The 13,276-nt window shown below is 52.4% G+C and overlaps 2 protein-coding genes across 10 annotated transcripts in view; one reads left to right on the forward strand and one right to left on the reverse strand.

Annotated features, from left to right (window-relative positions):
* The window catches only part of KCTD19 (potassium channel tetramerization domain containing 19), a 42,539-nt gene extending 31,159 nt beyond the window's left edge, over positions 1-11,380 (forward strand). For all 3 annotated transcript variants that reach the window (XM_017852289.1, XM_017852288.1, XM_017852290.1), the window contains exons 6-16: positions 1,399-1,609; positions 3,364-3,524; positions 4,767-4,867; positions 5,625-5,767; positions 5,974-6,057; positions 6,332-6,446; positions 6,855-7,482; positions 9,234-9,425; positions 9,628-9,782; positions 10,114-10,215; positions 11,131-11,380. In XM_017852289.1, coding sequence (XP_017707778.1) covers positions 1,399-1,609; positions 3,364-3,524; positions 4,767-4,867; positions 5,625-5,767; positions 5,974-6,057; positions 6,332-6,446; positions 6,855-7,482; positions 9,234-9,425; positions 9,628-9,782; positions 10,114-10,215; positions 11,131-11,244 — 2,006 coding nt within the window. In that variant the 3' untranslated portion in view covers positions 11,245-11,380. The remainder of the gene's footprint in view (positions 1-1,398; positions 1,610-3,363; positions 3,525-4,766; positions 4,868-5,624; positions 5,768-5,973; positions 6,058-6,331; positions 6,447-6,854; positions 7,483-9,233; positions 9,426-9,627; positions 9,783-10,113; positions 10,216-11,130) is intronic.
* PLEKHG4 (pleckstrin homology and RhoGEF domain containing G4) overlaps positions 1,062-13,276 on the reverse strand; it is a 21,783-nt gene continuing 9,568 nt past the window's right edge. For 3 of the 7 annotated variants that reach the window (XM_017852283.1, XM_017852286.1, XM_017852285.1), the window contains 4 exons: positions 12,792-12,908; positions 12,403-12,639; positions 12,199-12,314; positions 11,305-12,001 (listed from right to left, as the gene is read on the reverse strand). In XM_017852283.1, the coding sequence (XP_017707772.1) occupies positions 11,996-12,001; positions 12,199-12,314; positions 12,403-12,639; positions 12,792-12,908 (476 nt within the window). In that variant the 3' untranslated portion in view covers positions 11,305-11,995. Of the gene's footprint in view, positions 1,100-3,587; positions 3,880-11,304; positions 12,002-12,198; positions 12,328-12,402; positions 12,640-12,791; positions 12,909-13,276 lie in introns of those variants that run through there. The other 4 variants (XR_001881513.1, XM_017852284.1, XR_001881514.1 and 1 more) reach the window with 4 other exon arrangements.

Here is a 13,276-nt window from a genome sequence, read left to right on the forward strand (position 1 = left end):
TCCTCTTGACCAGGTGCTGGTGGCTCATGCCTGTAATCCCAGCACTTTGAGAGGCCAAGGCAAGCGGATCACTTGAGGTCGGGAGTTCGAGACCAGCCAGGCCAACATGGTGAAAATCCATCTCTACTACAATACAAAAATTAGCCAGGCATGGTGGTGTGTCCCTGTAATCCCAGCTACTTGGAAGGCTGAGGCAGGAGAATTGCTTGAACCTGGGAGGAGGAGGCTGCAGTGAACCGAAATCATGCCACTGCACTCAAGCCTGGGTGACAGAGCAAGACTCCTTCTCAAAAAAGAAATCCACCCTCTTTGTGGGGAGTGGCATGCTGCAGCAGGTCTCAGGACCCTGTCCCAGGGCCTTAGAATACACTTAAGGCAGTGTGAGTTCAGCCCCTTCCCTCAAAGCCTTCTATTCCTCAGAGAACATAGATCATTGTGAGATGGTAGCGTAGTCCCTGCTCCACAGAGCAATGCAAAGATGGAGGAATTGTGTTGACATCCAGGCTCTGGAAGCTGGCAGCACTCCTCAAACACAAAAGGTGGCTTTAACATCACAATAAGGGAAAGAGCTGTGGTAACGTTGGTGCTGGACAGAGCTGACCTCAAATCCTAGCCCTGCCCCTGCCTAGCTTTGCAGTTTAGGGCAAGATACTTCATTAGCCTCTCAGGGCAGCTTCTTCAAAATGAAATGATGATAGCACTACCCCCTCTTGTAGGGTTGCTCTGAGGATTGGAGATGATCCACGAACATCCCCCAGCAGTGTGCCCACTGGCACACTATTGCCACAGCAGCAGGGTCCTGAAGGCTGTAATAACTGTATTCTCTGGACTGTACCCTGGGCCCACTGTGGGAGAAAAGGTCCCACCCATAAACCAGCAACCCAAATACCCACCCTGAAAATAATGCCACAAGGTATGTCTCTGGGGGAAATTCTGCCCAGGAGAGCCAGCAATAGGTGCTGTGAATCCAGGAAGCCTGTAACACACATTGAGTTTCCAGGCTATGGTTGCTGTTCCTTACCCTTGGATGGTTACAGTAGAGCTTGGGACTAATGAAGACTCCTGCAGAGGCCGGGGCCAGATGGCTGCTTTCCTGAAACTTAGGAAATTCAGATGCTAGTGATACAGCAAATGAATCCCCCACTCCCAACTCACCTTCCAACAAATAGTTATGATTTCTAAGCCTGAGTATACAAAAAAATTATACTAATTTTGAAGAGATCTCGACTTGGACTGTGCAAGGAAATATCCTCCCTCTGAGCCTCCTCGGTATAATGGAGGCAGCAGTAGGAACCAAGTCCCAAAGCCTCCAATCCAGCTATGACCATGGGGGTCTAGGAAGACCATGTCTTCCTAGAATTCACAGTCTAGTTCTATACACCCTTTTCCCTGACACAGGTGGCTGTTCCCGAACCACCTGTCCTCCCCTGAGCCCCGGGAAGGGGGCCCGCACAGTCAGCCTGGAGTCCATGAAGCCGCTCTACACGATGGCCCTGGGTCTGCTGGTCAAGTACCCGGACTCTGCGCTGGGCCAGCTTCGCATCGAGAGCACACTAGACGGAAGCCGACTGTACATCACAGGGAACGGCGTCCTCTTTCAGCATGTCAAGTGAGGCCCTCCTTAGGGCACGTTGAGTCCCATCACGCTTGGCTCTGCCCTTCCCTCTCGGAATAAACTGGGGCCTTTCCCACTAGCCAGAGGGGAAGTGTGTCCTTGGGGCCAGCCCATCATTTTAGCCATTCCCATCACCAGCACCGCCAAACTACCACCAGGTTAGGGCCTCAAAGGAGAGGGCTGGTGCCAAGGTACGAGGGTTGCTAAGGTTCAAAGGCTTCAGACCATTTCCTCTTTCTGTCCTCTGCAGTCCATTTCCCTGGTTCTAGCCCTGTGCTAGGTCTGAGGTGACCAGGCCACAGTCATCCCCTCAGGGAGCTGGGTACCTCCCTGTGCAGACCCCTCTACAAAGGTCCTCTGCCACTCTTGGGAGGCTCAATGGACACACAGAATGGCCACAGCCAGGGGTGAGCCCCCCTTAGAAGCAGGGCAGGGCAGGCCAGGCCAGGCTTCCCAGAGGTGCTGATCCCCAGCCCTTGCCTTGTGGGATGAGCTCAGGACGTCTTCAGTGCAGGGGCAAGGAATCCAACCCTGTTTTGTAGAAGGGCAAACTGAGGTGCAGAACAACAGAGCAACTCTCTGAGGGTCACAAAATAGTCTGGTACCAAAATTGAAGGTAGAAGTGGGTTTTCTGGAGCCCCTGTGAGAGGGTCAGCTGACCCTGAATGCTGTCTTTTCCCAATATTGTTGTTTTGGGCTCTTTTGGCCCATAAAGTTCATTTCTTTCAGAGATGTCCACCCTGATGTCACAGAGGGCAAAGACAGGTGCCTTGGAAGGGAGGGTTTGGAGAAGGGGGTTGATGTTCAGACCCCAGTCTTTTTCCAAGACTGTGGCAGGCTGCGGCACAGTGACTGAGATGTCTTAGGCAAATGCGCATGGGGCAAGAAGGGAGTGGCTGGGCCCTCAGCTGGCCCTGGAACCTGAAACAGGGCCTGGAGACATGAAATTAGTCCATTTAGAGGGCTTTGCTGAAATAAGTCAAGCTCAGTTCCAAAAATGTGACCTGTTGTCCAGGCTTACTCTCCTACAAGGTTAGACAGATTTCCAGTTAAAACAAGGAAATGGGCTGGGCGCAGTGGCTCACACCTGCAATCCCAGCACTTTGGGAGGCCAAGGCAGGCAGATCATGAGGTCAAGAGATTGAGACCATCTGGCCAACATGGTAAAACCCCGTCCTTACTAAAAATACAAAAAATTAACCGGGCATGGTGGTGGGCACCTGTAGTCCCAGCTACTCAGGAGGCTGAGGCAGGAGAATGGCATGAACCTGGGAGATGGAGCTTGCAGTGAGCCGAGATCACGCCACTGCACTCCAGCCTGCGTGACAGAGTGAGACTCCGTCTCAAAAAAAAAAAAAAAAAAAGAAAAAAAAGAAATCCGTCTCTATTAAAAATACACACACAAAAAAAACATTAGCTGGACGTGGTGGAGGGTGCCTGTAGTCCCAGCTACTTTGGAGGCTGAGGCAGGAGAATCGCTTGAACCGGGGAGGCAAAGGTTGCAGTGAGCTGAGATCGCGCCACTGAACTTCAGCCTGGCAACAGAGTGAGACTCTGTCTAAAAAAAAAAAAAAAAAAAAAAAAAAAAAAAAAAAAAAAAAAAAAAAAAAAAACAAGGAAACGATGTTAATAATGCCTGATTTGAGCCAGTGTTGTGGCAAGGCATCCTAGGCATGGAAAGTTTACAGGCTCGACTCTATTGGGGTGCAATGCTGATGTTCTTCATAACAGGCCTTTCCTCTGGGTAGGAACTGGCTGGGGACTTGCCGGCTGCCCCTGACAGAGACCATTTCCGAGGTATACGAGCTCTGTGCCTTCCTGGACAAAAGGGACATCACCTACGAGCCAATGAAAGTGGCTTTGAAGACTCATCTGGAGCCGAGGACTTTGGCACCCATGGATGTGCTCAGTAAGTGAGAAAGCTTCTAGGTTTGAATTTAGCATCAGGGGAGTATCTGGGGGATTGGAGGGAATAGATGAGGTGGCCAGGACGAGGAACTGTAGATGGAGGAGGAGGGGAAAGCCAAGCCAATATTTTGGATTTTTACGAAAGGGAAACTTTAATGTTAAGTGCTCTGTCCTCACCTCCAAGCCCACAATTCATCTCCAGCAGCAGACAGGGCTGTTACCCAGTCTGCAGCCATGCGGGACCCCCAGGGCAGGCCTGCCTTGACCCTGGGAGCTGACATGCTGTGCTTCTCATAGCCATGCAGCGAGGAGCCTCCTCGATGTTAAACAGAGCTGTCCCTGGGTCCATTTAATAGCTGAAAAATAGGTTCAGAGAAGAAAACTCGCTCAAGTTACACAGTGGTCAAGCTGGGATTTGACTGAGTCCAGAGCTACTGTTGTTTTCACCAGCTGCCTATAACTTCTTATTACCAAAAATCTGGGGGGGCAAAGTTTAAGCTGTATTACTATCATTTAGCACCATTCAACATTTATTGAGTACTGGCCATATACCAGGACAGCAGTAGACATTGGTGGTACAGAAGTAAGCAACACAGACAGTCTATCTTCCTAGAGTTCACAGTCTAGTTCTATACATCTTATCTCTTGGTTGTATAATCTAGTTATATACCCTTCATTCATTACAGAGCTCATTAGAAACTGCTTCCCAAACATCAGAACAAGGCCTATATATAGTCAGCTCTAGGAAAAGGGTCATGGGTTCATCTTCCCAGCATACAGCCCCCATTCTCCAGACATGCCTAGAGGCTTAGTCTCATAAAAGTGACAGGGATTTGATGGGAGTAGGCTCCATGACATTTGCCAAACCACAAACACAAACACGCAGAGGGAGATCCCTAGCTTCAGTCTGAGTGGCCACATGAAAAGCTACACACCCAGGACACACCCAGCCAGAAACCGGAGGCAGTTGGCATTGTAGGTGGACAGGGTCATCAACCCAGCTTTCCTGAGGGAGGAGGGTCAGGTGAAGAGGGGCAGTGCCCTTTCCCACCTCACCACCCAGGAAACCTTGCAGCAAGCAAGGTTTATGTCAGGGATTTCTGCTGCTTCTCAGAGTAGGCAACACAATATGACTGAGGAAAGATATTGAGACTTAACATGAAATACACTACTGACCAAAGGGCCCTACCTGCTTTCCCTTCTGGCCATATGATTATGTGTTCTATCTCCTTGATTCCCATAGATGAGTGGACAGCAGAGATCACTGTGTATTCCCCACAACAGATCATCAAAGTGTATGTTGGAAGCCACTGGTATGCAACCACCCTGCAGACACTGCTGAAGGTACTGCCAGCCTTGGCTGCCCTGCTCCCCATCTGGCATCACCACCTGAGCTGCTCTGGGGGCCATCACCTGGCCCTCACATAGCTTCCAGCACTTGCTGAGAACAAAGACTTTCCCGGAAGGCGCCATGGCTCATGCCTGTAATCCCAGCACTTTGGGAGGCTGAGGTGGGCAGATCACGAGGTCAGGAGTTCAAGACCAGCCTGACCAACATGGTGAAACCCCATCTGTACTAAAAATACAAAAATTAGCCGGGTGTGGTGGCACATGCCTGTAATCCCAGCTACTTGGGAGGCTGAGGCACCAGAATCACTTGAACCCAGGTGGTGGAAGTTGCAGTGAGCCGAGGTTGTCCCACTGCACTCCAACCTGGGTGATGGAGTGCGACTCTGCCTCAAAAAACAAAACAAACCAAACAGAGCGCAAGCGAACCGAGCAGCCTGCGGGGAAGGCCCTCTGGAGTTTGGGTAGGGAGGGGGCCAGCTCTGAGGGGCCTGGACTGAGAAGGAGGCACGGTGGGCTTCCAAATGCTTTGAGAGGGTGGTCTAGGGGCCATGAAAAGTTGAAGCAGGGATGATGTGCTTCTCCCTGGATGCTCTGCTCCCTACCATGGTTCCCTGTGACTGACAAGACAGGGAGATGGAAATCTCAAAGCCTCTGCTCTAGTGTAGTTGGGAAAGGGGACTGAAAGAAGATTGGCCTGTCCCTTCCAAAGACCGAGGCTCTGAGACTGAGTCTAGTGTCCAACCCCCTCCAGTATCCAGAACTGCTGTCCAACCCTCAGAGAGTGTACTGGATCACATATGGACAAACCCTGCTCATCCACGGGGATGGCCAGATGTTCCGACACATTCTCAACTTCCTGAGACTTGGCAAACTGTTTTTACCATCTGAATTTAAGTAAGTGAAGCAAGGACACAGTAAGATGAAATCATGAAGGCTGACCCCTTCCTTAGCAACAAAGGAGACCTGGTTTGCAGCCTTCAGGGAGGAGGTTATTTTATTTCCATCGTGGGAACTGTTGGCGGCAGCAGCTCCAGGAGCTTATGCCCCCTCCCACACTCCCACCCTAGCTGCCCAGTCAGACATCTCTTTGTCATTTGTAGGGAATGGCCCCTCTTCTGCCAGGAGGTGGAGGAATACCACATTCCATCCCTCTCAGAAGCCCTTGCACAATGTGAAGCATACAAGTAAGGAAACTTTATCACGATTCTATGTTTAGAATTTGGTCCTTTAAATTCCTCTTGAAATCCTGTCCGAAGTCCCACTCCTAGAGGATCCTGTTCTCCTTGGGGTTGAGGGAGTGAAGCAGGCCCAGGATTGGCCAGTGACCTAGGCAAAACCCTTTAAGAGCCCCTTCTTCTCTGCTGTCTAGCATTAACTCCCAGCCAAAGGGCAGATCTGACCAACTGGCCAATGGCCTGATGGAAGTCTCTGCTCACTAACCAACCCCTCTTTCTGCAGGTCATGGACTCAGGAGAAAGAATCTGAAAATGAAGAAGCTTTTCCCATCAGGAGGCTGCACGTGGTGACAGAAGGGCCAGGGTCACTGGCAGAGTTCAGTAGAGACACTAAAGAAGTAAGCCCCAGCCTCCTCTGGTTGTTGTTGTCCTCAAAAACCACTACCACCAGGCCCAGGGTGGAGGGGGGCAGGCTCAGCTACTGAGGGATGCAGTAAAATGAAAGAGCAGGGCCTACATGGATTCCTAGGACAGAACCTGGTTTCTGAACCGTGAAGGAGGCATAGGAACTTACTGGCCACTTGTGGCCTGCGATGCTGATTGAATCTCCTGTTGGAATGACAGGCCACTGGGCTGGCATCACCCCCACTCAGCCTGAGCAAAGCTCAAGTGGGTGACCCCTGTCAGGGATGAGACTGTTCGGGGAGAGCAACTGAAGTCCTGGAGGCCCAGCTTATTAGGTCTTGGGCAAGGTGTTGATGTCCATGCCCAACCTATCCAGAGTTACTATGCCCTTCCCTCCCCAGACCACAGCCTACATGCCTGTGGACTTTGAAGACTGCAGTGACAGGACTCCATGGAACAAGGCTAAGGGAAACCTGGCCAGGTCCAACCAGATGGAGGAGGCTGAGCAGTACACCCGGCCCATCCAGGTGTCCCTATGCCGAAATGCCAAGAGGGCTGGCAATCCCAGCACATACTCACACTGCCCTGGCTTGTGTACCAACCCCGGACACTGGGGGAGCCACCCTGAGAGCCCCCCAAAGAAGAAATGCACCACAATCAACCTCACACAGAAATCTGAAACCAAAGACCCTCCCGCCACTCCCATGCAAAAACTCATCTCCCTGGTGAGAGAATGGGACATGGTCAATTGCAAACAGTGGGAATTCCAGCCACTGACAGTCTCCCGGAGCAGCCCCTTGGAGGCGGCTACCCTGCAGCTCCCCTTAGGAAGCGAGGCTGCTTCCCAGCCCAGCCCCTCAGCTGCCTGGAAAGTCCATTCCACAGCCTCAGAGAAGGATCCAGGACCACAGGCAGGGGCTGGAGCTGGACCGAAAGACAAGGGGCCAGAGCCAACCTTCAAGCCATACTTCCCCCAAAAAAGACCCATCACCCTGAAGGACTGGAGCAAGCAGAGGACCAAGGAGAGAGGTGAGTCCTGTCCCACTTTGATCTAAGTCTTATTCACAACAGAGAAGGCAAACTCCTCGGACAAGATGGCAGAGCAAGTTAGTGACAAAGGAGGACTAGACCCCCCCCCCCCGCTCAGCAATGCCATTTCTGTGCCAGGCAGCAGACACAGAAATGACTGGCACATTGGCATGACTGGAGGGGCCAGGAGAACATATACGGTGAAGGGATGAGCACTGTGGGAAGAGGGCGCCTATGAAGCAGGAGCACAAGAGAGGCTGAGGGCTGGGTAGTCAGCAGGGGAAGGAAGAAGTCCAGGATGTTTGGAAGCGCAGGGCATGAGTCTAGCTGGAGGCCAGGCTTCACGTGCAAATGTGATAAAAGATGAGGCTGAAGACAGAAGTCATCAGGACAGGGCTTGCGGGCCAGCTTCAGGACGTGGTACTCCATTCTGACCAGGACAGAAGTGAGCAGCCTCTGAAGGATTTTAGACAAGAGCACGGGGGCCAGGTGTGCCCATCAGAAAGTTTGCTCCAGGAGCAGAGGAAATGCAGCAGGAGCTAGGTGTTCGAAGCCACTTGGAGTTCTTTCTAGGCTAGGGGAAGGAGGCTAGGCAGCTAGGGGACGGAAGGAGGGTTGGGCCAAGGAGGAGCCAGGTTTCTAGCCTGTGGGACTGCAAGGGGGTAGATGGGCCCTTACTGAGGTGTGAGTAAGAAAGAGCAGAGCCTGGGGAAGGGCACACACTAGGTGTGAAATGCCAAGGGACATCCAGGTGGAGAAGCCCAGGAGGTAGCAGGGGCTACAGGGACTGAGCTGGAGAGACAGCGTGTGTAGCCAGCTAAGGGGAGGCGGCCAGGGAACTGTGCTGAGAATTGCTGTGCCAGGCTGCTGCCTTTGCTCCCTCAAAGCCCTGCCTGCAGTATTGTCACCTTCCCTATTAGTGGCTCCAGCCCTGCTTGGAGCGGCCTTCTTGGACTCTTGCCTGTGAGCCCTAAGTTGGTCTGTTAAGCTTGGGATGACAAAGCATGTCCACTCTCTGGACATGCATCAAAGGCTGGCCCCAAAAGCTCTCAACTTAAAATTTTATAAAGATTTCTAGCCCTCAGCTGGGTTACTGTCAGCCCCATTTGAGATGTCTTAGTTCAACAGAGGAATCTGGAGTTTCTTGGAGTTCCAAAATGTTCAGGATTTGACTTGCAGTGATGCCAGGGCAATGAAGAGAGGAGCGGCCAGCACAGGCCCCTGCCAGCCCAGGGTGTCACTTCTGAGAAACTAGAGATGGCAGCTGTTGCAAGGCTGGGGTAACTTGATCATACTGTCCTGTCACCAGAGGTGCCCTCCCTCCTTGGGCTCTGAGGTGGCTAAAGGAGAGCCCCTGCTTAGGTAGATTTGATGGTAATTGAAGAAAAGAATTTTAAAAGCCTGGGTGTGGTGGCTCACGTCTGTAATCCCAGCACTTTGGGAGGCTGAGGCGGGTGGATCACCTGAGGTCAAGAGTTCAAGACCAGCCTGGCCAACATAGTGAAACCCCTTCTCTTCTAAAAATACAAAAATTAGCCAGGCATCGTGGCACATGCCTGTAATCCCAACTACTCAGCAGGCTGAGGCAAGAGAATTGCCTGAACCTGGGAGGCAGAGGTTGTAGTGAGCCAAGATTGTGCCATTGCACTCCAGCCTGGGCAACAAGAGCAAAACTCTATTTCAAATAATAATAATAATAATAATAATATTTTTTTTTAAAAGGAGAGACCCTCCCTATATTGTTTTCACAGAAAGCCCTGCCCCTGAGCAGCCTCTGCCCAAGGCCAGTGAGGTGGATACCCTAGGGGTTATCCTCAAAGTGACTCACCCCCCTGTGGTGGGCAACGATGGCTTCTGCATGTTCTTTGAGGACAGCATCATCTACACCACGCAGATGGACAACCTCAGGCATACACCACCCACAGCCAGCCCCCAGCCCCAAGGTGAGGCTCTGGAACCAGGCCGAGCCCTGCGCCTCCTCGTGAGGATGCCTGAGCCCCTTCTCAGGATGTCTGAGCCCCCTCCCAGGTTATTTCAGGCAGAGACAGTGGCCCCTGGGGGCCCTACCCCTCTCCCCCTCCTCACACTGTCTCTAAGGCCCTATTGTTGACAGATGTGGCCACATCCACTTTCCCTCCTCCACAGAAGTGACTTTCCTGAGTTTCTCTCTGTCCTGGGAAGAGATGTTTTATGCGCAGAAATGTCACTGCTTCCTGGCTGACATCATCCTGGATTCCATCAGGCAAAAGGACCCCAAAGCCATCACAGCCAAGGTGGTCTCCCTGGCCAACCAGTTGTGGGTATGTGTGACAGGCCCCAGGCCCTGGGGCACCCTGTACCTTCTCCACCTCTTCCCCTGTCCCACAGTAAGTGGTGCAAGGCAAGAGGAAGTAAGCCAAGATGGGGTTAAGGAGAAGAAGGCCAGGACCAGAAGAGTGGTGGGACAGGCAGGGACAGGCAAACAGAGCAGTTGCACCTGGACTGAGCCTCAGCCAAGAGGCAGATTTGCAGTGACAGTGCCTGCCTCCTACCTCTATGGCTCTGCGGACCCAGAGAAGTCACTGCTCTGCATCTCACTCTGAGGGGCTAGGAGCTGCCCTAGCCCTCCCTGATCGTGGGCTCTCCTGGCAGACCCTGCATATCAGCCCCAAGCAGTTTGTGGTAGATTTGCTGGCCATTACCGGCTTCAAGGACGACCGGCACACCCAGGAGCGCCTGTACAGCTGGGTGGAGGTGAGGGTCACTTGCAACCCCTGGAAATCCACTGACCCTGTGGATGCCTCAGATGGACATGTGTCTTGCTGCACCAGGGCTGGGCCAGCACTGCCCAGAAAGCTAGACAGGCAACTTAGGCCACTGCTCCCAGGGAGGGAGAAACTGGATGAAATTAACCAATCCAGAGTAGTCCAAAAGCAGTATTCAGGTCACTGGTTTTCATAGTTTTCCTCTAATGATACCAACTCCCTTCATCACTAACAACCCTGGCCACACTTAGGGACACATATCATACGAGCCCAAGCTTTGACTCATATGGGAGTGAGGCCTTTTCAACCAGTGATACCAGCTTCACCTATCTGGCCACGATGTCACCATCTGTGTACATTCCTTTCATATTTAACCTACTTTTAAGCATTCTTTACAAAGAAAAAGAAAATGTTCAGTAAGGGCAAAGGAACGATCAAGGGTTTTTTTGTTGTTGTTTTTTTTTTTTTCCTTTTCTGATTCCTTAATCTAATTTTAACATTGAGGTGGAAATGATTTAGGCAGTTTCTCATTGATCTGACACTTCTATAATCAAGAGCATTATTATAACACCTTTTACCATAAGCCCTCTAGTACCCAGTTACCATTAGGCATCTGGCTCATATGTGGTTTGTAAAGGGGAGGTCAGCGTGTGTGGCTAGAAAGTGGAAAACTGGTAGCAGGAAACATGTTTTTGACCCTCCAGTCTTTCTGCTTAGTTCCCTGATAGCCATTTCTAGCCCCACCCTGTGAGATGCCCTTGGGCAGAGGTGGGCCCTAGAGCATCAAAAGTCCTCTACAGCCGGGCTTGCCCTGTCCCTGCCCCGATGGGAGAACCCCACCCACAAGGAGCTAGAGTAGGCAACTGGCCAGGAAATCAGGGATAAGATTGGCCTTTCCTTCCAGCTTACACTGCCCTTCGCCAGGAAATATGGCCGCTGCATGGACCTGCTCATCCAGAGGGGCCTGTCTAGGTCTGTCTCGTACTCCATCCTGGGAAAGTACCTACAAGAGGACTAGGGTGTCCAGAGATGCAGCCCCTTGTGCCCCACCCACCAAGGTTCATGTTAACTGGAGATATGCATGTGCCCATCAGTGGGTACCTATCAGTCTACTTTTTATTATAAACAAATAAAACAGTAAATCACACATCAAAGACCTAGACTCCTTCTCTGAGACACCAAAGGCCTAACAACCAGTAAGATAATTTTAGACAACTCTGTTGAAAGTTATTCAAAAGGCATCAAGTCAAAATAACCAAAATGCCCCTGTAAATAAGTGGCTGGGCCTGGGGGCCAGGACAGGCAAGCATCAGGGCCCTGTAGAGGTGGACCTGCCCCTATAGTAACAGCTCGGCTTTAAGGCCAGGGATTGGGGATCAGCTGCTAGGAGCCCACCTGTGCTTTTCCTGAGGGGTGGGGGCAGCCTAGTCACTGCCCAGAGGCACATAGTCCCCCACCAGCCTATAGCATGGAAACACTCAATGTCTGCTCTAGCCTCTTCTTAACCCACAACTGGGATGGGAGCTGAGGACAGGAGAAGGGGTCATGGGGCCAGGAGCCTATTCAGGCTCTACAACCAGACTCCCCTAGAGAGGCCCCGTGCCAGTTAGTCCGACGGCCACACACATCAGAAAGGGTAGTCAACAGTTCTGCACACGTAGGTTGGAGGAGGCCCAGGTGTCCGCCACACCCTGGTCATAGCAGATCCAGAGAGGCAATGTTCCTTGGAGCTGCAGGCTGCTGGATCTACTGCTCGTCCAGTCCCGAGCTCAGACCTGCAGGGCCAGGCCAGGCATGAATGCCTGCTTCCTTGACTCTGGGCCCAGGGGGTGTCTGGGGAATGGCTCTGGCCCACCCACCACAAGCTCTACCCAAAGTAAAGGGCTACCCTGTGCTGGGAGGGGCTGGCCATAGTCACAGGCCCAGCCTGGGCTGGGGAAGGGCTGGTGGGTATAGGGCAAATGGCACTCACACAGGATAAGTCCTCAAGGCCCCTACCCAGGGCCTGCCCTGACACACAGCTGCTGTCAGAGCCACTGGAGCCACTGGCTGATGGGCACTGGGATGAGACCTCTGAGTCCTCAGGAGCTAGGGAGGGAGACTGGGTGAGCTGTCAGCACGGGAGGCCCCAGACCCCAAGCCATGCCCTCCTGTCTCTGGCTGGGCCCAGACATACTCAAAGAGGGCTGGCCGCCCAGCTCTGCCTCAGTCTCCAGTGCTGCTTCCTCCAGGAAGTTGGGGGGATACAGGGGACAGTGGAGACCCAGAAGAGCTGGGTCTCTGTACAGGTGCAGGTTGAGGGATCCCAGAACAGAGCAAGAGGCAGGGTCTCCAAGAAGGGAGTTCGAGGCTCCCAGGTAGAGGCTGTCATAGTCTAACGGGGCCACGGCAATGGAAGCCCGAGATCGAACTTCTGCATAAGAGAGAGGGTCAGTTTGGGACAGGCCAGAGCTTAGCCTGACCCCAGATCCCAAGGAGAGTGCGGGTCAGCACTGACAGAAGGCCACAGTGCTTCCCGCACAGCTTTCCTACTCCTACCCCGACACCCTGTAGCCTGCCTGCTACCTCGGCACTTCAGGACATAGTTGATGGTGCGGTCGTTGATAGCTTCCTCGCTGGGGGCAATGTCTCGGAAGGCCTTGTTCCCCACACCCATGGACACCATCTCAGCCATGCGCACCTCTGGGTGGAGAGTGGACATAAGTGGGACGCTTCTGGACATAAGCTTGTCCTTGGGCCTCTACTACCCCCTAAATAAGTCTTTCCCATACACCTCCATCCAGCACATTAAACTGTCCTGTCAGCTGAGCCTTTCTAGCGCCAGGTGCTCCCCTCCCAACAATCCTGTGGGGCAGGTGCCATATTCCCCTTTTAAAGATGAGGCCCCTGGCCAGGCACAGTGGCTCACGCCTGTAATCCCAACACTTTGGGAGGCTGAGGTGGGAGATTGTTTGAGCCCAGGAGTTCGAGACCAGTCTGGGCAATATAATGAGACCTCTATGAAAAAATTTTAAAAATTAGGCATGGTTTTGCATGCCTGTAGTCCCAGC

Source organism: Rhinopithecus bieti, unplaced genomic scaffold (assembly GCF_001698545.2).
Source record: "Rhinopithecus bieti isolate Rb0 unplaced genomic scaffold, ASM169854v2 scaffold_34281, whole genome shotgun sequence".
Classification (NCBI taxonomy): Eukaryota; Metazoa; Chordata; class Mammalia; order Primates; family Cercopithecidae; genus Rhinopithecus; species Rhinopithecus bieti.